General features: G+C 42.5%; 2 protein-coding genes across 3 annotated transcripts in view; one reads left to right on the forward strand and one right to left on the reverse strand.

Annotated features, from left to right (window-relative positions):
* The window catches only part of LOC146830538 (X-linked retinitis pigmentosa GTPase regulator-interacting protein 1-like), a 429,819-nt gene that overhangs the window by 384,444 nt on the left and 21,068 nt on the right, over window positions 1–24,307 (reverse strand). Inside the window, exon 2 of the mRNA XM_085604749.1 lies at window positions 753–852. Coding sequence (XP_085460875.1) covers window positions 753–852 — 100 coding nt within the window. The remainder of the gene's footprint in view (window positions 1–752; window positions 853–24,307) is intronic.
* The window catches only part of LOC146830539 (G protein-coupled receptor 4-like), a 210,481-nt gene that overhangs the window by 41,676 nt on the left and 144,498 nt on the right, over window positions 1–24,307 (forward strand). The gene's annotated exons all lie outside the window — the stretch shown is intronic.

Below are 24,307 nucleotides of genomic sequence, written 5' to 3' on the forward strand. Positions count from 1 at the left end.
CTGTGGCTTTTCTTGGGAAACGGTCCTTCTATGATGGCCTCAACTTACGCTGGACGTGAACCACGACACCCACCAGCCACGCAATCCACCAGTAGTGGGCTACATGTGATATTTCCAGGTGTATCAATCATTCAACATTAATTGCAGGAGATACATTTTTAAGGGGATTAAAATCTAGTTTCTATGATTTTCATTGTTTTGACATTCATAACGGACCAACATTATTGTTTTGATCTGAGGTTAATATTGTTTTGGTCTCTCATGTTTGATTCTATGTGTGATGTGTTGTAACATTATAGTTATGTATATGTTTTTTTACTTACCAGAGGGATCCATTGCCTTCCCTCCATTTCCCTAAGATTGTGTCAGTGTTTTTAATTGTATTGTGCAATATCACTGTTCAAGAAGGTCCCTGAACTGAGTGAAGCTGTCCACAGTAGATGGGAGGTGCTTGATCTCTCTCTAAAGTGCTTGTCCTGAGGGAGAGACAGGGTTGGTGCTCTGCAGAATGAGGTATGCCTCCATGTGCCTCCCCCAGGGCTCTCCAGCTTCCCAATAAAAGGGGAGGGGCGCCATGAATGGCGCCCGGCTGGGGCCTAAACAGGCACAGGAGACACTTTATATTGTTTTTTTGATGACCAGAAATAGAGATATTGAATCCGTGACGTTTTAGCGTCTAGTTAAATTGCTAGTAAGGTAATATACATTTTATTCTGATCACTAATTTTGTAATGGGCATTCTCTCTTCTTACCTTGGATGGCCCTGATAACAGCTACTTTGGAGTCCGTGTCTCTCACGGGCACATCCTCTGCATCTTCCATCAGGTTCACTGACATAATGGTACTAGGCGCCTGCAAGAAGAAGATAGTTTAGGAAGGAGGAACATGGAGCCTGGGGAGAGGCCTCCCAAAAACAGTAGGAGAGGAAAGGTGCTTACACCTTTCTTTTCTGTTAGTTTTCCCTTCATTTCTCCTCAATGCAATTTTCCACAGAATCTGTCTGTCTCTTCTCAATATTGCTCTACCATTCAGTCACATTGGTTACCACCTCTGGTTTTCTTACTATTTCCTGTCTTATGTACTATTTTTTTAATCCTTACTGGAGAGCTTCAGTTGTTGTTTTGAGCTCTGTTTATTACCTTCAGCCTTCCAGTTGTTCCATCCTATTCCATTTCATCAGTTGTTTGATTCCTGATGTTTTCTCATTGTAACCCTTACCATATGAGAATACTTTTTTAGACTTTCAAAGCCAAAAACAGCCTAAGAGAGAAGAGAAACGTATAACTGTGCTGAACGCCAATGAACACAGATGTTCTCACATTGATTGTCCAACTTTTTTTCCTCGATCCCAGAAGCCACAGGGACCACTAGGTAGTATCAACAAGGAGATTGTAAGAGTTTCTTACAAATCAGGAAACTGGGCTTGGTCTGTGGTGGAAAGATGGCTTCCTTAGTTTCCATGACTGTTGGACGAGCAGTGAAGCCAGGTTCAATGGAGGTGGCTTAGGGGTTGAGAGTAGGTGCATCATAGCACACTTATAATACCTGGGTCAAATTTCAACGCAGCAGTAATTTCAGTAATTCCGTGTTAGTCCCTGACCCAGAATCACAGATAATTACACGATTATTCCTCATCCCTTGAATTAGAGTCATTTGGAAGGAAAATCCTACTGCAAGAACATATTTAGTGAGCGGGAGCGACTGCTCGCTTTTCGTGTTCTGCTGCATTTAGTGCTATTTTTTAGCACAAAATGCATCCTTGCGTTCATATTGGATGTGAGGGGCATTTTACGATAAGAAAATAGCACTTAATGTCGGTAGTAAATCGGCGAAAAATCCTACCCCAAGAGCACATTTAGTGAGCACAAGCAGCCAGTCACACTCGCCATTCGTGTTTTGTTGCATTTAGCGCTATTTCTTAGCGCAAACTGCATCCTCGCATCCATTTCGGACGCGGGGGGTATTTTTGCGCTAAGAAAGAGCACTAAACTCAGAATTACTCGTATCATGTAATTTCAATATAATCTTGTGGAATTCTTAGGTAATTCAGTGATAATTCTACATGGAATTACACAAGTTACGTCCACCCCTACTTAAAATATGGATATAAAATGCAGCCATTGTTGTTATTTTACACAAAAAAAAATCCTTAAATAACTCCTTACCTATAAAAAATAATTTAGAACACTGGAGATCGTTATCCTTGCAATAATATACACTGTTCATGATCACTAATTGATTGCGATTATTTGGAAAAATGTCTTAAGCATTAAGTGTGAAGAATCTCCTGCTTTCCTGGCACCTGCAAACCCCTTAATATGCAGAGCTTCAAGATCAGCCAGCTCCTTGTAGTGCTCCCTAACATTTGTTGGCCTGTGTCCTCTGATTATAAAGGCTAAAACTGAGAGTCTTCCAACAGATTCTAGCTTTTCATGCATCCCAGACTGTGCCCACTGCTGCACCTTCTCTATTGCTATCCATAAAGTCTGTCAGCCACTCCTTCATGTGTTCTATATATTCCGAATTGAAGAGCAGCCCCTTATCAAAGGTCCATGTTTGAAACAACCTAGTTGCAGCCAATACCTGACACTCTATTATTAAGGAATTGTAGTCTGAAAAGACCCTGGGGAATTTCTTTATACATGCCTCCCTCACAAGCCCAAGTGAAACCTAAAAATAATCCAAGAGAGCAAATTTCTTGTGGGGGTATGAGAAAAATGTGTAGACTTGGTCAGGAAACATTAGCCCAGCCCATGCGTGAATAAGTCCATGATCTCTCATGATCTCTCATGATCTCATGAACTTTCCTATAAACTACAGGTTTCCGGATCACATACCTTCCTGCACTTGATGAATCATTTATGTGGAGATTAAGATCCCCACGCACTATGAGGGGAGTTGGCCACAAAGCCAACTCCACATCCAAATATGACATTACTGCTTCTTCATCATGATTAGAGCCATATATAGAACATATGGTAAAGCAATACCCAACAACATGGCATTACACCAATGCCCACCTCCCTAGTTTGTCAGAGAGGCTATGCTTCGCCACACAAACATTCCTTCTAGCCATGATTGCCACTCCCCTCTTGGTAGTTCTCAGCGTAGTGCAGACCAAAAGAGTGTATCTAAGGGTCTTCAACAGATCTCTCCTGGCCTTCGCTATGTGTGTTTCTTGTAAGCAAATGATATCTGCACTCAATGTTCTCAGCCTCTCGGCTACCTTGGCCCTCTTAGATCTATCTTTCAGGCCACAGACATTAACTGTGCAGATATGCAACTTTCTTGCTTGTTCCTTATGTAAAATATAGTAGTGTCATACTAGTTTGACTAGTTTCCTGTAACTGAATTAAATAGGAGCTCACTTTACTGCATAATTCCTCATACTTAGATAGGAGCTCTCTGACACTCACCCCCTGGTCGCACTACCTCCTATAGCCAATTGCTTGTGCTGTTTTCAGTCAACACTCTTAACATCCAAGCTCCTGTTTTTACTCCCCTTTTGTAGACCCCCTTGTCACCCTAAATCCTCTGAATCAGCCATCCCACTCCCCACAACTCTACATCTCCCTCCCTCCCCCTTACACCCGATTGAAGCGTTCAGACATATGTTTGGCCTGCGCAATGGTTTGTGCGCCCTTCTTCCTCCCGAACACAGCCATTCATCAATCATAAAAGAGTAAAATAAAAAAGCCCGCAAAAGACAAAAAGAGTTCTTATCAAAATCCATATCATCACCCTTTGGCATACCTCCTAGACATTTATACAATGTTACTCAATGCATGTTCTCGAGCTATTTCTTTGCCTTAATCCCTGATGAAAAAACATGAGTCTTGCTTTTAAAGATTATCTTAAGTCTTGCAGGGTTGATTAGGAAGGCTTGCAAGCCTTTCTCCTAAAATAGCTTCATCGGCTGCCTCATCCTCCAGTGCCTCCCAACTATGAAATGACAAAAATCTGACCGTGCCTTTTCAAACACCACCTATCTAAGAATGAAGTTACCCAAAAAAATCAAGATAGCCCTGGGCTTCGAGCCAGCAGGAACACTTCCCTGGTCAACCTGTTTTATCATATGTGGGAATCTATGTGCTCTCTGAATTTCATGGCCCCCGTTCCACCCTTCAAGTTGAGGAAAGGCACTCCGGAAGAGAGTGACCACAAACCTCCTTACATCACTGCACTCCACACCCTCCTCTATCTCCAAAATTCTTAGGTTTTTTTTGCATTGTCAGTTCTCTAATTCCTCTAGTTTCCACTGAGTGTGCACTAGTTGGGCCTCATGTCCAGCAGTATGTTACTTTATCGAGGCAAGATCTGTCTCCAACACTGGAGCCAGGCCCTTTACTGCTGAAATTCTCTCCGCGATCTCAAAGCATGTTTGGAGATTTTTTGTATTGCCCCCTGCAGCTTCCTGGTCGCAGCAACGGCTCCTGAACTGTCAGAGAAAGTTTCCTCCCGATGTAGCATTAGCCCTTGAATGATAGCATCAAGGTTAGGTGTCTCAGCCGGCCCCACCTGTGCCTGAGTTGGACAATCTCAAACAGGCCAGGCTCTCATAAGCTTGCTGTGTGGTGGCCTAATCCCATTTTAAGTCTCCCCCAGTACCAGCCCTCTGGCCCACCTTTCTAGGGAGCTTTCATACCGCCGACCAGGTGTTTCCATCCTCAACTCCTGCGTGGGCAGAGTCACTCACCTTATTTAGTATATTGCTCATAGAGCCACCTTCTGAAAGTTCAGGATCATTATCTGACCTGTCTAATCTATCAGAGATTGAGAAGAAACATTGTACAGCCTCAATGTCCAAGCGGGTCTTAGCAATGGTTGTACCATCCTTCTTGTAGTTTTCCTTCATGGATTTGCCCTGACGGGCACCCTATGACCAGAAACACCCTCCTTTCCAGAAAGGATTCATCTCCCTGATCTCTACCGGCATAATCAATGTGCTGCTTATCCAACCGTTTCTGGATATTGGTTGTTTCCCTTATAGTTAATTCTATACCAGTTTCCAGGTCACATATGTGTGGGGATTCATTGGTTAAACATGAACTGTCTCCTTTTATAAATAGATTATAGCCCCCCCTAGTAGGTTTTGGAGTAGCGGGCATTTGTATGCGGTTTTCCAACCCCCCCCCCCCCCCCGATCTCAAAATCTTGCCCCCATGAGGAGATTATTCAAAGTATTTCAGTGGTTAAAGCTAGTATTAGTTAACGTTAAAGTATTAAAGCTAGTATTAGTGGCTTTTATGCTAGAAAAATAGCAGAGAAGTATCAAGCCATAGGGCTGTGTTGCGATTGTGCACCGTAGTAAGCCGAACCAGGTACACACACACCACAACGAACTCCCCTGTGTGAGCGAACACTTGTATAAATGGAAAAGGAGCCCGCAGCACTACCTCTCCCAGAAGGCAGTGGGGCCTAGCACTGCCAAACAAACAGCCTGTCAAGAAAACGCCTCCTTATAAGCACCTCCCACACAGTGGGAAGGTGCTTGACAATTTGGGTCAACACTCTTGGTGAGCGGACGTTTCCTCCCCGCTGGAGGATTTGGGGACGCAGACGTTCGTTGGAGTACATAGGATCCGCCGAGAGCAGTTCCATGGAGCTCTCGGGTGTCTCGCTCGGATTGCGTGAACTGGAAAGCCGTTGACCAGGTATTCAAGAAGCTCGTTCATAAAGAGCGCAAGTGTGGTTTCTCTATCCACTAGTCACGCACTCGTATATACATTCTGCCCGTCTTACCGTCAGACTCTATCGTGGCCGAACTTTCGTTACATCGTTACCGCCGAAACCCTCAGCGGCCTGCTTTTCCTTTCAGCACGCTCGTTCCTGGGATCTCAGCGCGTATAACCGGCGTATTCCAGGCAGCCCTTCCATCGGCCTCGAGAACCGACAGGGTGCTGCTATTTGACATTTCCGTTATGCTTTTCCTGGATAGCGCAAGGGGGTCCCTTTTTCACCATTGGCAATCACTCGCTGTGGTGTAACAGCGAAGACTCCTCTCTTTGGATTGATTTTTGTTCGTATATTTAATTTACAACCTTGAGATACTCGAATATTGGGAACTCCTGGGTTTCCTTTTTGTCTGGACAGCAAAGACTTCTTAAATGAGAAAAGAAAGAACTATTGTGTTGTTCAAGGACAGCTGCTGCAGGGCTCCTTGTAAGTGAAACGCATGTGCTACTCGTGTTGATTGAATGTGTATGTGCTTGGTAGTTTGCATTTCACGCTTATCTTTCCCTCTTGTTCCCCCTACAGTGCATACACGTAAAGAAGGAATACAGAACCTAGACCAGACCTAGGACAGACACATTCCTGGCAGCACACTTTGTTATTTTGTCCCCTTCCCTTTTCCCCGGGGTGCTGTGTTCCATAGTTGCGTTCGCTGCACTGTGGGGGATAGTGCTGGAGCAGGGTTTTTAATTTAAAACCAAATACCTGTTTCATTTTTTGTATGTCATTATTAAAAGTACTACTGATTAATTAGTAATTACTAAAGATTTGTCGAGTCTTGTCTAACCAACCTTATTAACAGAAGAATTACACGTGGGAATGCAATTGCATGGCTAAAATAATAAGTGAACTAAGTTGGTGAGCAAATTGACAGTATAGATGTTGCTTATGTGATGTTATTGTGTTTTGCGCTTATAACAAATATGCATTAATGGCTTTTGATGTCGCAAATGGCTAGATAAATACATATACTTAAGGGTATTAGCAGGGGAATAACACTGTATAATCATTTCTATGTAGTAATTATAATTTTGTGTTTTCTTCGCTTAAGTTGACCATTGTGGCCTGCTGTAGAATGGCCACCACCCGCAGCCTGCATTCGAGTAGATGAAAATATGAAAAGAGGCTTTGCGCTGATTGCGACCCTGTCCTCTGATTGAACTGAAAAGCCATGTACATGACGACAAATCTGGGAGTGTTGCCAGATGCCCCTGAATGTGAAGAAATGTTGCAACTTAAAATCCGACCTGATGAACTTATAATGGTCCCATGGATGAGATACATTTATCCCGAGGAGACATCCGTAGAAGTAACGAATTAGCTATGGACTTCTAATTTCTATTCAGAATTTGAAACTATCAATACATGAGAAAATTTAATGGTGTAGCTTAATGTACCAAGACGACATATTTTCCGCCAATCGAATGTTTTGAAAGTTATGTTTGCAACATTTGGAATGTAAATTTTGGTATAAATATTAGTAGACTAGAGAGGTCTAGCGCCACTTCTTCTCGAACCAGTGATCAGAGGTACCGACGCTGACGGAGAGGACGGTGACTCTACATGACGGCTAGAAATCTTTAACTATTTGCTGAGGACCAGTTCTGACTTAGAAAACGACTTTTAGCCAGAATAGGTAAATATGGAAAAAAATTATCTTGCATTTAATTGGCTTTTCTTACAATTTGATTTAGATAAACAATATTCTGTTTGAATTACTGTGTCGGGTGGTTATTTTATTGTTATGTTTATTGAATATTTTGAGTGTTAAGTTGTATCACCAAATCTATAGCAACTAGTTGATCTCATTGACTTCAGGGTACATGCAGATTGGTTGGGTATAGAAAAGTGTTTTTCCTTATACATGGCATGGATAGAGTGGTAGGATGAATGTTGGTGTTATGGGCCCCACCAGCGTGTGATGTGTATGTGTGTGTGTGACTGTGAAATCACTCCGTCCGTGGAAGTAGAGGGGATTCGGAAGCTCCGATCTGCACCAGTTTCTTGGTAGCAGAATGATGGTTAACTATTGTCTTGATCTGGTGAATTTGCGTGTATATAAGCTTATTGATTATTAATTGATATTGATATATGTACTAACACTATATGTTGAAGTCGTATTGAGTTTTATGTAGTGTGTACGGCTTCTGGGACGTAGGAAGTCGGTGACAGTTCCGTAGTAGGGCAGAGGGAAGCGCTGCTCTCGGAAGAGGCGGGATTGTTGGCCCTGTATGTAGACAGGGGAAAACGGGTGACAATTGAAGTTGCGCGTCGCATTGTCTAGGTTCGATGAGGTAGCATCGCCGTGTGTTGCCATTAGAGACGTATTTTCTGTGTGAGAGAAGTGTATATGATAGCGAAGGTTACCTGTGAAGTTCTGGTCTTAGGTATCAGGGATCCTTATGGCATTCCGATAACGCTTATCACTAGAAAGGTAATAGGTATTCTCTGAGCTTGTTAGAAGGACAGAGCAGAGGTAAGCGCTGCTTTGTTAATGTGGGATATAATTCTGTAGTAGGACAGACTGTTCGCTGTTCTCGGGAAAGACAGGATTCTGTGTGAATGTACTATATTTTCTGGTGTGAAAGTGCGTGGATGAGAAGGCATTCTGGTTAATTGTGAAACTCTTAGGAGCATTCCGGAGAGAACAGTTAATTGGTGCTTGCTAGAAGGATAGAGTAGAGGTATGTGCTACTTTATCAACGGAAGTAACGATTCCGTAGTAGGGCAGAGGTAAGCGCTGCTCCCGGGAAAGGCGGAATTCTCGTGGGAAAGGTCTTTTGCTGTTCTGTGGTTAGCGAAGCAGACAATGGAGATGTTTGTATGTTGTAACTAACAGACTCGTAGAAGTTGAAACAAAGTCTACCGAGTAGTTTTGTAAAGGAGGGGTAGACAGGAGACAGGAGCAGGAGCTGCTGCAGCGACTGCTGACGTCGGGAAGACTGTTCTGTGATTGAACAGTGGGTTAGAACGGTGGAAGCACGGTGATTGGTGTGCTAGTGTACGCCGCGCAAGGATTGGGAGACATACAGGGTGACGTAGACGCTCCAGGATTGGTGTGTTAGTGTGAGTCGCGCTGGGATTCGTGGACTGAGTCAGTGACGTAAACGCTCCGGATTGGTGCGTTAGTGTGAGTCGCGCTGCAATTGGACAAGAGATCGTACAGTTGTAGAAAAGACTAGAGGGTTGCGGAAAACAAGAAAATGTATTACCACGCTGAGGAAAAGAAAAAGAAATCCTTGTTTAGTAAGGTTAAGACCTGGTTTGACAAGGATAAGGATATTGTGACTAGGGAAGGACAGTTACTTCCTTAGATAAGAACCCCCGCATCCTTCATGGTTGCAAAATATGGGTATCATATCTGTATTTGGTTAGACAATTGGGCAAAGTACACCAAAGAAGATGGAGTTTTAGCTTTCCCGGAACATGGCTCATTTAATCTGGCCATATTGAGAAACTTACGGGAGAGGATGATGAATCTAGAGCCTCGGCCTAGGCCGACGCAGTTTGAGGCGTTGACTGAATGGGAAGATGAAATGCATGAGCGAGAAAAGCAGAGGAGTGGAGGAAACTACCGGTACATGTTCAGGCGAAAGTATGATCGTGAAACTCATCATGATCGGATGAGAAGATGGCGAGATGCCAGTATGACTGAGGGATTATATCCTGTAAGAACTGCAGGTGAGACAGAAGGGAAAAAGTGTACAGAGAAAGAACATAATGTAGAAACAAGGAGGTATGGGGCGAATGAGTCTGAAGACGATGTCTTAGATGACATGTTCTACAAAAGACCACCCCCGTATAGACGAGAACCAGAAGTAGGAACACCAGTTACCCCAATGAGAGACACCCTGCGGATTATAAAGACAGAGGTTACGACCCCTGAGTTGAAAAGCAGTAGTTCTCTTGCGGAGAGAGAGAGAGAAAGGGAAAATGAAATTCAGGATGAAAAGACAAGAGAACTAGCAAGAACCACATTTGAATTGACAGAGAAAATAAGAGAACTGACTAAAAATCTTGAAGCAGTTACGGTGCCTGTAACAATAGGTCCGGTTATGCCTATTTTTGAGAAGCAGAGGACTGGTGAAGGTGGTTTAACAGTTCCATATGTAGGCAACAGACTGGTTGTTCCTCCAGGACAGACAGAAATGAGATCGGGAGAAAATCAGTGGAGATCGGGAGAAAATCAGTGGAGATCAGGAGAAAATCAGTGGAGACATACCATATGTGGAGGAGAGTTGAATGTGCAGACTAACTCGGTTTTGAATTCCGGTTGTGTGGAAGGGAACAGAATGATTGGAGGATCGATCTTAGAACCACAAAGAGTGACAGAACCAGTGGGTGCAGAAAAATCTATGGGGATAACTGCTGAAGATTTGAATGTTTGGCTAAAAGTTTTGCAGGGGAAAAAAAAGGAATCTCAGGCAATTGATGTAGCTAGACTACGTATGGAATTGGAGGAGCTAATAGTAGGAACAATTCCTACAGAAACGCTGAAAAACTATCAGGATGGGGAATTACTATTTTTGTGCAAGAGCATCACATGGACAGCAAAGAACACACATGACAGGTTGAAAGGAATAGCCAGTGAAATGGGAATTGACATGGACAAGGTAAAAGCTTTACAAAAACTTACAGAGTGGATTTTACAGATAAGGACATCGAGAATCTGAATAATGCAGGCCGAGCAGGGCAGATTAAGGAGATGATTACTTTGCTGCAAAAATGGGGAAATGTGGAGAAATGGAAAGATAGATGGTATAAAAAACGAGAAGATGCAGCAGACAGAACTTATTCAACATTCCCTATGAGAGAAAAAGAGAAAACAGTGACAGCTTATCCCATGAGGGAGATTCCAGGAGGAGGGTATGTACATGTCCCATGAAACAGACAAGATATTTTGTCATTTACAAATGATTTCCCTCGACTGAGAGAGAAGCCCGTCGAGTGGTATAGACAGGTTGACAGATTTGTGAAGTTGTCAAAAGTGCTGTGGATCGACCTGAATAGTCTGTTTGATATAATTGTACCAGCAGACTTGTGGGCAGAATGTAAGATAGTTATAGACTGGCCAAAAAAGGAATACCCCAGAGATCCCAAAACGGGAGCACCCGATCCCGAGGTAATGAAAAAGTATGAGCAGGTTATGGCTTTCCTGAAAAATAAGGTACCTCCCAAAGAAACAGACTGGGTTAAGATAGATCGAACACATCAAGAAGTAAAAGAATCAGTCCATGCTTACTATGAAAGACTAATACTAGATTTCAAACAGTTTAGTGGAGATGAACATCTGGGTGACAAGGATCTGAGCCATTTTGTATATAGATTTGTGTATGGCTTGCGACCTGAAATCAGTGAAATGATAAGGCAGCATACCGTAGACTGGCAGAGCAAAAAGATTGATGAGATCCTGAGACATGCAAAATACTTCAGTGATGAGATTGAGGCAAAGTAAAGAAAACTGAAAGAAAAGGCAATGAGGGCACAGGTGAAAGTTGCAGAAAGACAGGAAGCACAGTTGGTTGAACAAGCAAATGACCCAGGAAATAAACCTAGATTTGGCCCAGGAAAAGGGAAAGGCAATATTGAGGAAGCAAAGAAAAGGTTTCCCTGCCACAACTGTGGAAAATTAGGGCACTGGAAATCCGAGTGTAAGAATCCACCGTCTACTAATGATGACAATCCATCATTGAATTCACAGGTGCATAGTGAGGGGTGTGGTCAGCAGCAGCAACAGCAGAGGGCTGTTAAGCAGCAGAATCAGGTGCCAAAACCGCCCTTGCCACAAAACAGAGGATCCCAGAAGTACAGCCAGGATTCGGGGTTCTACAATGAAGAACAGGTAAACAAGCCAAAACGCGCAAACACTGTGTCACAATATTGGCTAAGGAATGAGGGAAGTGATTCTGAGGGAGACTTCTGACTGTGCCGAAGAGAGGAGGAAGAGTGCGTACTTGGCACAACTCTAGAAATAGACCAGGCAGGACCTTTTGTAGATGGAAAAATCAATGGTGAAAGTGTTACTTTTCTAGTTGACACAGGAGCTACGAGATCGACTGTCAGGTCGGCTGATATAAAGAATCTTCCTCTCTCGGATGAAGCAATCCAAGTGGTTGGTGTGTCCAATACACAGATCAAAACTCATCTTACTGAACCAGTAAGGGTTAGAATAGGGAAATTCTCAGATATGCACCGGTTCGTGGTGTGTGACACCAGTCCTGTGAACTTGTTAGGCAGGGATTTGCTGTGCAAGATGAATTGCACTATTTTTTGTACCCCAGATGGAATAGCCTTTGAAACACCAGATGAGGATGTCCTATACAGAATGACCCTAGATAACAGGGAAAGTGAGGCTATTGGAACATATGCTGTATTCAATCCGGACGGATTACCCCTAGAATTAAAACAGACAGTAAAAGCAGCAGTTTGGGATTTTACTGGAGAAGATGTGGGCCTGATGAGAAATGTAGATCCAGTAAAAATTACTGTAAAAGATGGAATAGTTTACCCAAACATCCCACAATACAGACTGACACCTAAAATAATTGAAGAAATAACACCTTTAATTGAGAAAATGATCCAGCAGGGGGTGTTAAGGGAAATATTGAGCAGCCCATGTAATTCACCTATAAAGGGACTGAAGAAACCCAATGGGAAGTTCAGAATAGTACAGGATTTGAGAAAAATCAACAAGATTGTTGTGTCATGCTGTCCCATTGTGCCAAATCCATCAGTGATTTTGTATCAGATTCCCCATGGTGCAGAATGGTACACAGTAATTGATTTGTGCCATGCTTTCTTTTCAATCCCGTTGCATCATGACAGCAGCCGATTTTTGCATTTCGGTTTGGAGAGAGAATTTTGGCATGGTGCCGAATTCCACAGGGGTATACAGAGAGTCCTTCGATATTTAATCAATTGCTGAAGAAATCTCTGGAGAGTTTAACAATGCCTGAAAATTAAGTTTTGGTCCAGTACATTGATTGTGGCATCAAAAACACGTGAGGCTTCTAAAGTAGACACCATTGCTTTACTGAATCACTTGGCAGATGGAGGATTAAAAGTATCTCCAGCCAAATTGCAATTCTGCAAGAGAGAAGTCCAGTATCTGGGACATAATATTGAGAAAGGCCTGAGGAAAGTGACCATTGACAGGATCAAAATCATCAGAGGGATGAGAGCCCCAATGACACAAAGAGAAGTGAGAATGTTCCTGGGAATGGTTGGTTATTGTCGTCAGTGGATAAGTAACTTTTCATTAATTGCCAAGCCACTGATTAAATTGACTAAAAGTGAGGTGAAAGACCCATTGGAATTAAACCCAGAAGAATTGGCAGCATTCAAAGAATTAAACAACAGGCTATGTGAAGCTCCTGCCCTAGGAATGCCAGATTACGAAAAAGAATTTGAGCTGTACTGCAGTGAGAGGAATGGATGTGCACTTTCAGTGTTAATCCAGAAACATGCACGTCTGAGAAGGCCAATTGCGTACTTCTCATCAACACTTGACCCAGTAGCTGTGGGTTTACCAGGTTGCCTGAAAGCAGTAGCTGCTACATGCAGAAGTCTGGAACAAAGTGAGGGAATCATTATGGGATATCCTGTACGGGTATTCGTACCTCATGATGTGGCAATCCTTTTAACAAGGAGCCGGACACAGTTTATGTCTCATAGTCGGCTGACTAAATATGAGAAAGTCATTCTTGGTGCATCAAATGTGAGTCTTGAGAGATGCGTGAATGTGAATCCAGCAACGCTGTTGCCAGATGCTGAAAGTGTGGGGGTAAGAGATGATGTTGATCATGATTGCCTAGATGTGCTTGATTACTGTACAAAACCAAGACCAGACATAAGAGATCTGCCACTGCCAGAGAGTGATCATGTGTTGTTTGTGGATGGATCTTGTCTGAGAACTGATGTAGGAATGCTGAGTGCTGCATATGCTGTGTGTACAGTTTCAGGAGTTGTGGAAGCATCACCTTTGAAAGGAGTTAAATCCGCTCAAGTGGCAGAATTGGTGGCACTAACGAAGGCTTGCAAGATTGGAAGGAATGTGAGAGTGACTGTGATGACTGACAGCCAGTATGGCTTCGGAGTTGTCCATGATTTTGGCCATTTATGGCTACAAAGAGGTTTCCTGACCTCAAGTGGAACTCCCATAAAGAATGCTGAAGTGGTTGGAAAATTGCTTGAGGCGATACAGCTGCCTAAAGAACTAGCAGTTGTAAAATGTGCTGCTCATAGTCAAGGTGATGATTTCGTCACCCTTGGGAACAAATTTGCCAATGACATAGCACAGTATTGTGCAAGGAATAATCACTCCATTAACCGGAGTAAGGAAAGGGAAATGTCTTCTTGTTCCTTAATGTTTACTAATGTGGTAGGAACATGGGAGGAAGTAAAGCAGTTGCAGGATGAGGCAGGAGATGAGGAAATGAAAGATTGGGTGAAAGCAGGTTATGCACCAAGGGAAAAAGACCACGTGTGGGTCTATAGGGATGGAAGACCAGTCATGCCCAATACCATGTTGTCAACAATGGCACGGATGTATCATGGCCAGGGACACCTGGGGAGGGACGCTATGATAAGGGCCTTTAAGCAAACCTGGTACAATGCAAAATTCAGGCTGATAGCAGAAAGTCTCTGTCAGAGATGCCTGATATGTCAGCAATACAATCCTGGAAAGAAACCAGTGGTGAGCCTAGGTACAATAGGCAGGGAGGGAGGACCCTTCACCAGAATGCAGGTAGACTTCATTGAAATGCCCTAAGTCAATAGATTAAGGTATGTCCTGGTGGTAGTCTGTTTGTTCTCTAGGTGGGTGGAGGCATTTCCAACAAGAAGAAATGATGGGATAACAGTGGCCAAGCTACAGTTAAGAGAATTCATCCCAAGGTATGGGTTCCCAGTGACCATTGAATCAGACAGAGGAGGACACTTTTATAATGAAATCATGGGTTTGATCTGTGGAGCATTAAGTGTACAACAGAAGCTACATTGTGCTTACCGACCAGAGGCTTCTGGTGTGGTTGAACAAATGAATGGTACCATCAAAAACAGAATTGGCAAAATGTGCTTGCCACAGGAATGAAATGGCCTGATGTCTTGCCTCTAGTCCTGATGACAATTAGGTCTACTCCAGATAGAACAACAGGTTTGAGTCCACATGAAATCATCATGGGATGTCATATGAGACATGTGTTTGTACCAGTCAACAAGCTGATGACTATAACTGATGACATGATTTTGGATTACTGTAAAGGCCTGGCTGACGCAGTTCATTCTGTGTTTCACCAGGTTGGAGAAGACGCCACCACACTTGAAAGAAAACCAGCCCATGATCTGAGCCCAGGGGACTGGGTAAGAATAAAAGTCTGTATCAACAAGAGCTGTGTAGTTCCTACAGGAAAGGAAGTCGACGGGGAATAAAGTATTCCAATTCAGACTTCAACCTAGTGAAAGTAAGTGCACAAGGGAAGGGAATCCCTCCAGGGTGGAACTAAAACCCTCACACACCCAGCAAGCTAGGTGTCATGCTTCATCATCTGGGTTCTGCTCCTCGTCGGGTCGGCGGTGCAATACCCGACGGGCACCCATACAGGGGCTCTTTGTCGGAGATCTTTTGTTCCCTGCCGTATGGTGCATGCGTGTGAGGGCCCGGGAGTGTAGATGTAAGTGATTTAAAAGAGGTTGGTTAATCTGAAATAGAAGTTTATTGGCTCAGTCAACCACCTTATTAAAAAGGGGGGGTGAGTGGCGTGAAAGCTATATATGCTCACAACGGATGAGTGGCTAGCTACGCTCGACTCTTCTGGTCAACATGTTTCGCGCGCATTGAGTCAGGAGGATCTCGTGGCGCTTCGTCAGGACCTATAATAAAGTGAGGTGTGCTCGAAAAAAACTATCTACAGTGTGGTGAGAAAAACAAGGGTGAGAACTAATATGTTGGTCAACCCTTAATAGGCGCCCCTACCTTATGTATTGATTTAAGAGGGGGTCACCTAGGGAAAGAAAACATTGAAAAAATATGAACCCAAAGCCACCCTTGGAACTGTAGGCATTATATCACAAAGGTTTAGTCGAGCACCACTAGTGTAGTAAAGTGGTGATCAATTTCATAAACTCCAGATTATAAATTATACTGGATTCCTACCAGTTTCCTAATCAGTTAATCAATACATGACGTGAGACAAGGTAGGGCAAGGTAAAAAAATGGTTAAAACAAGCAGCACAGCAAGGTTCTGGTTGGAAGCACAACCCTTGTTAAATTGAAGAAAAAAGTCATGGTTATGCATGGACTCACCAATTCATGTTAAAAAGAGCTCATCATCAGGTGCATGGCGCGTCCACAGGGGGAGAAACACATTCGTTCCCTAAAGTATAATGGTGTTATGGGGAAAGGTAGAGGCATAGGAAGATATCACAAACATAAAGTCACAGGCGAGAGATCTCCATCCTAAGTATCACGAGAACATATTGATTTGAGCGTGTGACACCTCTCGTGTGCAATAGTACTCTGATCTGTAATGTGGTTGCCCAGGTGCAGTTAACCGGGGGTGGGACAGAGATGTGCAAGTCCCGGATGGTTTAAAAAGGCTACGATCAAAAGTAATGAATCGACGTGGACGATTCTAACTTAGTGTGAGCTTGAATTTAGATATAGCATTTCTTCGCAACTGAGCCCTGTGTAATTGGGCGTGTCCAAGTGCTCACATGCAAGGTATACAGACGTGTACCGATGGTGGACAGTGATCCGAAAAACTGCGGATGTACTACAAGTGTCTAGAGCGCCCAAGATCGACTAAGGTATTCGGAATCCACCCTCCAAACCGCGCGCCGATATGTACTTACTAAACAGACGTCCCCTGGAGGTAATTCAACCTGCCCGCGTCGCCGAACCCGGAAGCTGGATAGTGGGTCGGTGACGCTTTAATTTATTCAGGTCAGGATTGGTTGTGAGCCTGACACGTGATTGCAAGCGGACCAATCACGGTCTTGGTGACAAATCTCGGTGGCCAATTGTTGGGAATGGTATGACGTTGATGCGTCTTTAGCAATGGGAGATGAAGGCATGTAACTAATGCCGGGTTTAGAAAGGTCTTGTGTAGTGGGCGCCATGTTGGCACGGGCAAAATGTGGAGCGTACCATGTGTTGGAAACGAAATGCTTGCCCGTGTAGTGGATACGTCTATAACAATATCCAGTAAAATGATGTGTATAATACTGAAATCAAGACGTCACTCTTCATGGTCGCCACGTAGTGATCGGCAAAGAGTGGTCCATACCACTTTATGGGATTGATATAACTGCCCCTCTTGTACAAGACGATAGTCATGTGTGTTTGCTGTGAATGACAGACGTATCTCCCACCCCACAGCTACTGATATTAGTAGGTGGTTCATACCCTACGTGGTGAGTTGGGGTACCAAACTCGGGGGCCATGATGTAATGGTGTTGGTCTATAAAACCAAGATAGTTAATAATCTAAAGAAACCATGGGCAGAAATGAAAATATATATAAAGAATATATATAGTGTGATGCCCGTATCAATCAGTAAAAGGGTCACTGAATATTATACCCCTGGTTTGTCGTACAGAGGTGGGTCAATGTCGAAGACCAAGTATCAGTAGGGACCTAGGGTAGTGTAAGTATTATCCTGCCCCCTCAGCTATATCGGCAGACACGCATCCTATCGGTTAGATATCATTGACCAAGGTATATCATCGTTGAGGCCAAGTCTATCCAACGAGAGGCGATGTACCCAGCGTTGTTCGAGCCTGAGTAGGGCATGTTGAGACATAACAGGCTGGCTCTCAAGGACAATCCAACGTAGATCAGTCGGGCTGTGTTTGCATGCAAGGTAGTGACTGTAAAGTTTTGTGGTGGTTTTACCACATCTAATGTTGCTTTTATGTTCGGTGATGCGTGTTTTCACAGCTCGTGTCGTCATCCCTATATAGTGGAGGCCACAAGGGCAAATTAGTAAATAGACACAGTTCGTGGAATTACAATTAGTGTGTCTTTTGAGGGCCCATTCGAAAGAGTCAGTGAGGCGAATAGATTTGGCCACAATGGTTTGCCCGCAGCAGGAGCACCCTCCGCAAGTGTAATGCCCCTGTACAGGGGGAAGGTTCCAGAGGGTGTTGTGTGCTGGACTTATTTGTTTTTTCGGTCTCGTGTGTATCAGGGTGTCCTTCAAATTGTTGGTCCTCTTGAAAGCGAAACGTGGTGGGGGAATCATGAGTGTGCCTGTGGATAGTATTCCCCAGTGTTTCTTTATCACTTTTTTGAGGTTGTTGGACTCTGGTGTGAAGGATGTGACACATGTAATGATCTCTCTGGTGTCTTTTGGTCTTACTTCCAAAAGTGCCTCACGGTTGTTATTTCTTGCTCGTTTCATTGAGTTGTAAATCACTCGGGGAGGATAGCCTCTTTGAGTCAAGTTCCCTGAGAGGATGTTGGCCTCAATTTTGTAGTCTGTGACAGAACTACAATTTCTCCTGAGTCGAAGGAATTGGCCGAACGGCAAATTATCGCGCAGGGCTTTGGGGTGATGACTGTTATAGAGGAGTAAACTGTTCTTATCAGTGGGTTTTCTGTAGAGAGTAGTACTTAAACCTGTGGGTGTCAATCTGATGTTTAAATCCAGGAAGGGGATATCTGAGTCAGAGATATGACTAGTGAATTTCAAAAACTGATTTTTGGTGTTGATCCATTCACAGAATTCGTGACAGGTTGTTAAATCACCTTTCCATAGAATCATGACATCATCGATGTATCTTTTCCACAGGGTTAGGTTAGGTCCAAAGGGGTTGTCCTCGTTCATTATTACTGTCTCTTCAAACGCTGCCATATACAGGCAGGCCACACTGGGGGCAAAGGTACTCCCCATCGATGTACCTTGGGACTGATGGTAAAGGTTGTCTTTAAATGCAAAATAGTTCTCAGTAAGAGCTAATGTTGCCAGATCCATGATAAATGTTAAGGGAGTGGGAGATGTCCATTCCCTTTTCTGTAGGGCCGCCTCTATCACCGTCAGAGTAGCTTGTTGCGGGATGTTGGTGTAGAGAGCCTCTACATCAAGGGTCACTAGGAAGTCAACATTCTCGGTGTTCTGTATTCCCTCGATAATATTCAAAATGTCAGTTGTGTCCCTGACATAAGAAGGTGTCTCTTTTACCAAGGGTTGTAGGAAGTAATCACAGAATTTAGAAAGAGGTTCCAAGAATAAAAGTCCACAGAAGAAGAAATTGCCTGGTTCCAAGGTGGGGAAGGCCAAGACAAGTCGTTCTGACCACAACAACTGCTGTGAAGTGTGTTGGAGTGCAAAATTGGATACATGCAAGTCACACTCTGAGAGTTCCAAATCCAAGTGACGGCATTGGAAAAGAATACTTTGAGGAATCAGATTCCAGTGATGATGCAGACAGTGAGACAGTAAAAAGACAAAGGAATCCTGAAAGGGGGGACAGTGGGTCAAGAACAACTTTTGTCCCACCAGAAGGAATTCTGAAAAGAACATTGCAAACTTCAGAGACAAGTCCAGATTCTGGAGAAGTGCCTGAAGTCCCAGCTAACAGTGACGAACACAAAAAGAAAGAAAGAAAAGAAAAGAACATTCCAACAGAGGTGACACCTGAATCAAATGATAAAATTGGAAAAGTTCCACCTGAGATAATTCTTGAAGAGGAAGGGACAGAAAAAGAAAGAGAGGGACAGATTGCGGAAAAACCCCGAGGAGGTGTAGGGAACATTGACAACAAGCTAGGTGAAGGGACAAGTAGACAGCAAGAAGATTGCGTGTCGGAGACCCGAGGAGGGACAGAAGTAGGGAAATCTCAATCGGTGGAAAAAGAGACTGTTGGAGAAAAGAAAGTTGTTGGAGAAGGGAAAATTGTTGATGAACAAGAGGCAACTGAGACAGAATCTGATGAAAGTGGGAATGAGATACATGAAGGTCGAGTTCTGAGAAAGAGAACTTGGATTGGAGAGAGAAACAGTAAAGAGGGAAAACAAAAAAGAAATGCTAAAGGAGATCTTTGGCCCAACAAGATAAAGAGACTGAGATATCGACTGACATGAGTTAACTCTTCGAAAGCTGAACAGGTGAACGAAGTGTCAAGTCAAAACCAAACGAAAGGAGAGGAAACAAAGATATCTGAAGAAACTAAAAGAATCAGAAAACCAAACCAGAAGTATAAGTCGCCAGAATGGACGTATGTGGCACTGCCTGAACAAGGTGAAGAGGCAGACAGTCAAGGAAATCCAGAGGAGGCTTTACTGAAAGTGGTTGAAGAAGAAGAAGCCGTTGGAATACTGAGAGTTATCTTGTCCGACATTGGAGAAGAAACGGATGTTCAGGACCTAATACAGTTTGATGATAATGAGGAAAGCGTGAAAAATGATGAAAACCCAAATTGAGTAAATCCAAAGAAGTCACTTGAAGAAGAAAGTGAAGAAGTAAATTAAAATAAAATAAAAAACTAATAGATTGTAATAATCTGGTGGGTGCTTACTGCCCTAAAAGTTCGGTAGTGGAGAAGAAGAGGCTAAATCAAAAGACACGGTCAAATTAACAAGATGGCTAACACTGAGAATAATCAAAGTAGATGTACCTTCGTGAAAAGATGGTGCAAGATGTGCTGCTGCTGTACAGGATTATTAATGCTACTTTGGAGCGTGCTTGCTCTACTGATCTCTTTTAGAGTAACAATAGACACTTTAGGAGGACATACTGAGAACATGACTAACATAGGGAAGAGTTCACAGAAGATAGTTCCAACTAGAACTAGCAATGTATATGTACATAAGGATAGGTCTATTAATGATTTTTCTAGCAATGTGTTTTCAAAATTATTGTACGAATATGTAAGGACGATGGATGTAAGGGATTGCTACGTCTGTATGCAATTACCTGCCTCTGTTTCAGAAGGAGTGACTTATCATCACCTTCCGGCTACGTATGGCATTTCATGTAGTGTGTTGATTAGTATATTTTATCAATTAGGGAAATTAGATTATAACATGTCTAATGTAGATAATATTCTTGGGCAACTGCCTATGAATAAAGAACTGAATCCTGCTAAAGAAGCTAACACTTTAGGTGAGATTTTTATCGAAACTAGAGAATTAACATTAGAATATGTTTTTAGAAACAATTTAACCTGCAGTTTGAAGGAAGAAGAGAAAACTTTCCTAGACATGGTTGAGAGAAGAAGGTTGAACATGCATAAGAAAGCAGAAGGACATAAGATGAGTGAAACAGTGTGGGACATTGAGAAAGAAAAAGAGTTGAAAAATGGAGCCAGTCCAACTATGGCTATAGATGCACCACAGAAAGGCAAACTATGCATTACCAGGAAGAAATCCCAGTATGATTATTATTTCATAGGGACTAGTGAGTGCCATGATACATACTTTATTGCAACCGGATGGGGATTTAGAGGTGGAGAAGATCCAGTCTTTCGGGGAGTGTATTATATTTGTGGGAACAAGGCTTATTACAGGTTGCCTGACCATTGGTATGGCACATGTTATGTTGGCCTGGTCTTTCCAAAGATTTTTCACATGGATAGAGTAGAAAATGCTGAACAAACTAATCCATTAACACGCTATAGAAGAGAAACATGGACAGAAATTGTAGGAGATATTTTTGGAGCTTTAATACCAGCAGTGGGAATTTCATTGAATGCATATGGCATTCGGAAGCTGTCAACAGTGGTGGATCGCTTGTCAACAAGCACAGCTGGAGGCTTTCTTTTGGTAAATACTGAAATGGTTGCTTTACGCGCTATGGCAATGCAAAATCGACTTGCCCTTGATATTCTATTGGCAAAAGAGGGTGGAGTCTGTGGAATGCTGAAAGTTCAACATTGTTGCACTTACATTCCTGACGAAACCAAAGATCTAAAGGTCTATATCAAAAATATTACTGATTTGCATGAAGAATTAGTACCACTGGAAGCTGAAAGCATCTGGACTAAAATGGCTAATAAGATGATTGCTATTAAGAATTTTATAGCTAAAATAGGTAGTACCATATTTGGTAAGGTATTATTTCCATTAACGTGTGTAATTGTTGCATTATTAATTCTTAGATTAGGGTGTATGTGTTGTAGATACAGAATAAATAAAAAGAAAATAACACGAGAAAATGTTAAAAAGAGACAAAAGAAACCAGAAAGAGATCCACAAGAAATAGAATTAGAAGAATTGAGGGAAAGTATGTATATAGAAACCAAAAGAGAAGATGATAAAGAAACAAGAGTTTAAAAATGAACAAGAAGACATTTTGAATTTCTTCAAAAAGGGGAAATTAAATTGATTTTTGGGTTTTGATTTTGTGGTGATAAAATATCACCAAAGGGGGGATTGCTGGAGCAGGGTTTTTAATTTAAAACCAAATACCTGTTTAATTTTTTGTATGTCATTATTAAAAGTACTACTGATTAATTAGTAATTACTAAAGATTTGTCAAGTCTTGTCTAACCAACCTTATTAACAGAAGAATTACACGTGGGAATGCAATTGCATGGCAAAAATAATAAGTGAACTAAGTTGGTGAGCAAATTGACAGTATAGATGTTGCTTATGTGATGTTATTGTGTTTTGCGCTTATAACAAATATGCATTAATGGCTTTTGATGTCGCAAATGGCTAGATAAATACATACACTTAAGGGTATTAGCAGGGGAATAACACTGTATAATCATTTCTATGTAGTAATTATAATTTTGTGTTTTCTTCGCTTAAGTTGACCATTGTGGCCTGCTGTAGAATGGCCACCACCCGCAGCCTGCACTCGAGTAGATGAAAATATGAAAAGAGGCTTTGCGCTGATTGCGACCCTGTCCTCTGATTGAACTGAAAAACCATGTACATGACGACAAATCTGGGAGTGTTGCCAGATGCCCCTGAATGTGAAGAAATGTTGCAACTTAAAATCCGACCTGATGAACTTATAATGGTCCCATGGATGAGATACATTTATCCCGAGGAGACATCCGTAGAAGTAACGAATTAGCTATGGACTTCTAATTTCTATTCAGAATTTGAAATTATCAATACATGAGAAAATTTAATGGTGTAGCTTAATGTACCAAGACGACATATTTTCCGCCAATCGAATGTTTTGAAAGTTATGTTTGCAACATTTGGAATGTAAATTTTGGTATAAATATTAGTAGACTAGAGAGGTCTAGCGCCACTTCTTCTCGAACCAATGATCAGAGGTCCCGACGCTGACGGAGAGGACGGTGACTCTACATGACGGCTAGAAATCTTTAACTGTTTGCTGAGGACCAGTTCTGACTTAGAAAACGACTTTTAGCCAGAATAGGTAAATATGGAAAAAAATGATCTTGCATTTAATTGGCTTTTCTTACAATTTGATTTAGATAAACAATATTCTGTTTGAATTACTGTGTCGGGTGGTTATTTTATTGTTATGTTTATTGAATATTTAGAGTGTTAAGTTGTATCACCAAATCTATAGCAACTAGTTGATCTCATTGACTTCAGGGTACATGCAGATTGGTTGGGTACAGAAAAGTGTTTTCCCTTATACATGGCACGGATAGAGTGGTAGGATGAATGTTGGTGTTATGGGCCCCACCAGCGTGTGATGTGTATGTGTGTGTGTGACTGTGAAATCAGTCCGTCCGTGGAAGTAGAGGGGATTCGGAAGCTACAATCTGCACCAATAGCATTCAGGAGAATAGGGAGGCTCCTCAGCGCGCCATCGTCCCTGCTGGCTGCTGAGAAGAGGTTAGTGGCGTTCAGTTCTACCTTGTGCCACTGACAACCTGACAGGCTGAGAGTTACACGTATAGTGATAGTGTAGGAAGGCATCTTGCATTGCACATACAACAAAAAGAGGTGAATAGTGGTATCTGTGCTATAATGGACAAGGATGGGAAACTGTTTAGAACTCCGGAATCCATTGTTAGAGTATTTAAGTAATGTTATGAAATCCTCTATTAGGAAGATTTACCTCCTTTGCTTGGTGATGTTAAGCAGTATCCTGATGAAGTGAATGGAGGAGTGTTTGACAAAGAGGAGAAGGTGGCTTTGGATGTTCCTATTACACCAAAGGAAGTTAAATTAGCTCTTGACTCTCCTGCATCTGGGAAGGCGGCAGGACCAGATAAGATACCGCTGGAATTCTATTGTTTATTTTATTCTGTTCTCGCCAGGCATATGGTTGACATCTTCCTTGAAGCTCACCAGGGGCTCTCACCTCCAGCCTCATGGATAACCACCAACATTGTAGTGTTTATGATTAAAGGGAAGTCTCCACTGAATCCTGGCTCATATAGACCAATCTCACTGATTGATAGAGACGTTAAGACCTATTCTAAGATAGTAGCGACACATCTGGTCAGCATCATGCCAAACTGGCAACACAGGTTTATTTTGGGTCGCGGGACTACTGACTATATCAGGCGAGTAATCATGTTGTTTGATGCAGCAGGGAGTATTAAAGATGCCTATGGCTATGATCCTGCTCAGCGCTATGAAAGCTTTCGACCAGGTTGCATGGAGTTTTCTATATGAGATACTTAAGAAAAAAGG

Source organism: Triturus cristatus, chromosome 5_1 (genome assembly GCF_964204655.1).
Source record: "Triturus cristatus chromosome 5_1, aTriCri1.1, whole genome shotgun sequence".
NCBI classification, from domain to species: Eukaryota; Metazoa; Chordata; class Amphibia; order Caudata; family Salamandridae; genus Triturus; species Triturus cristatus.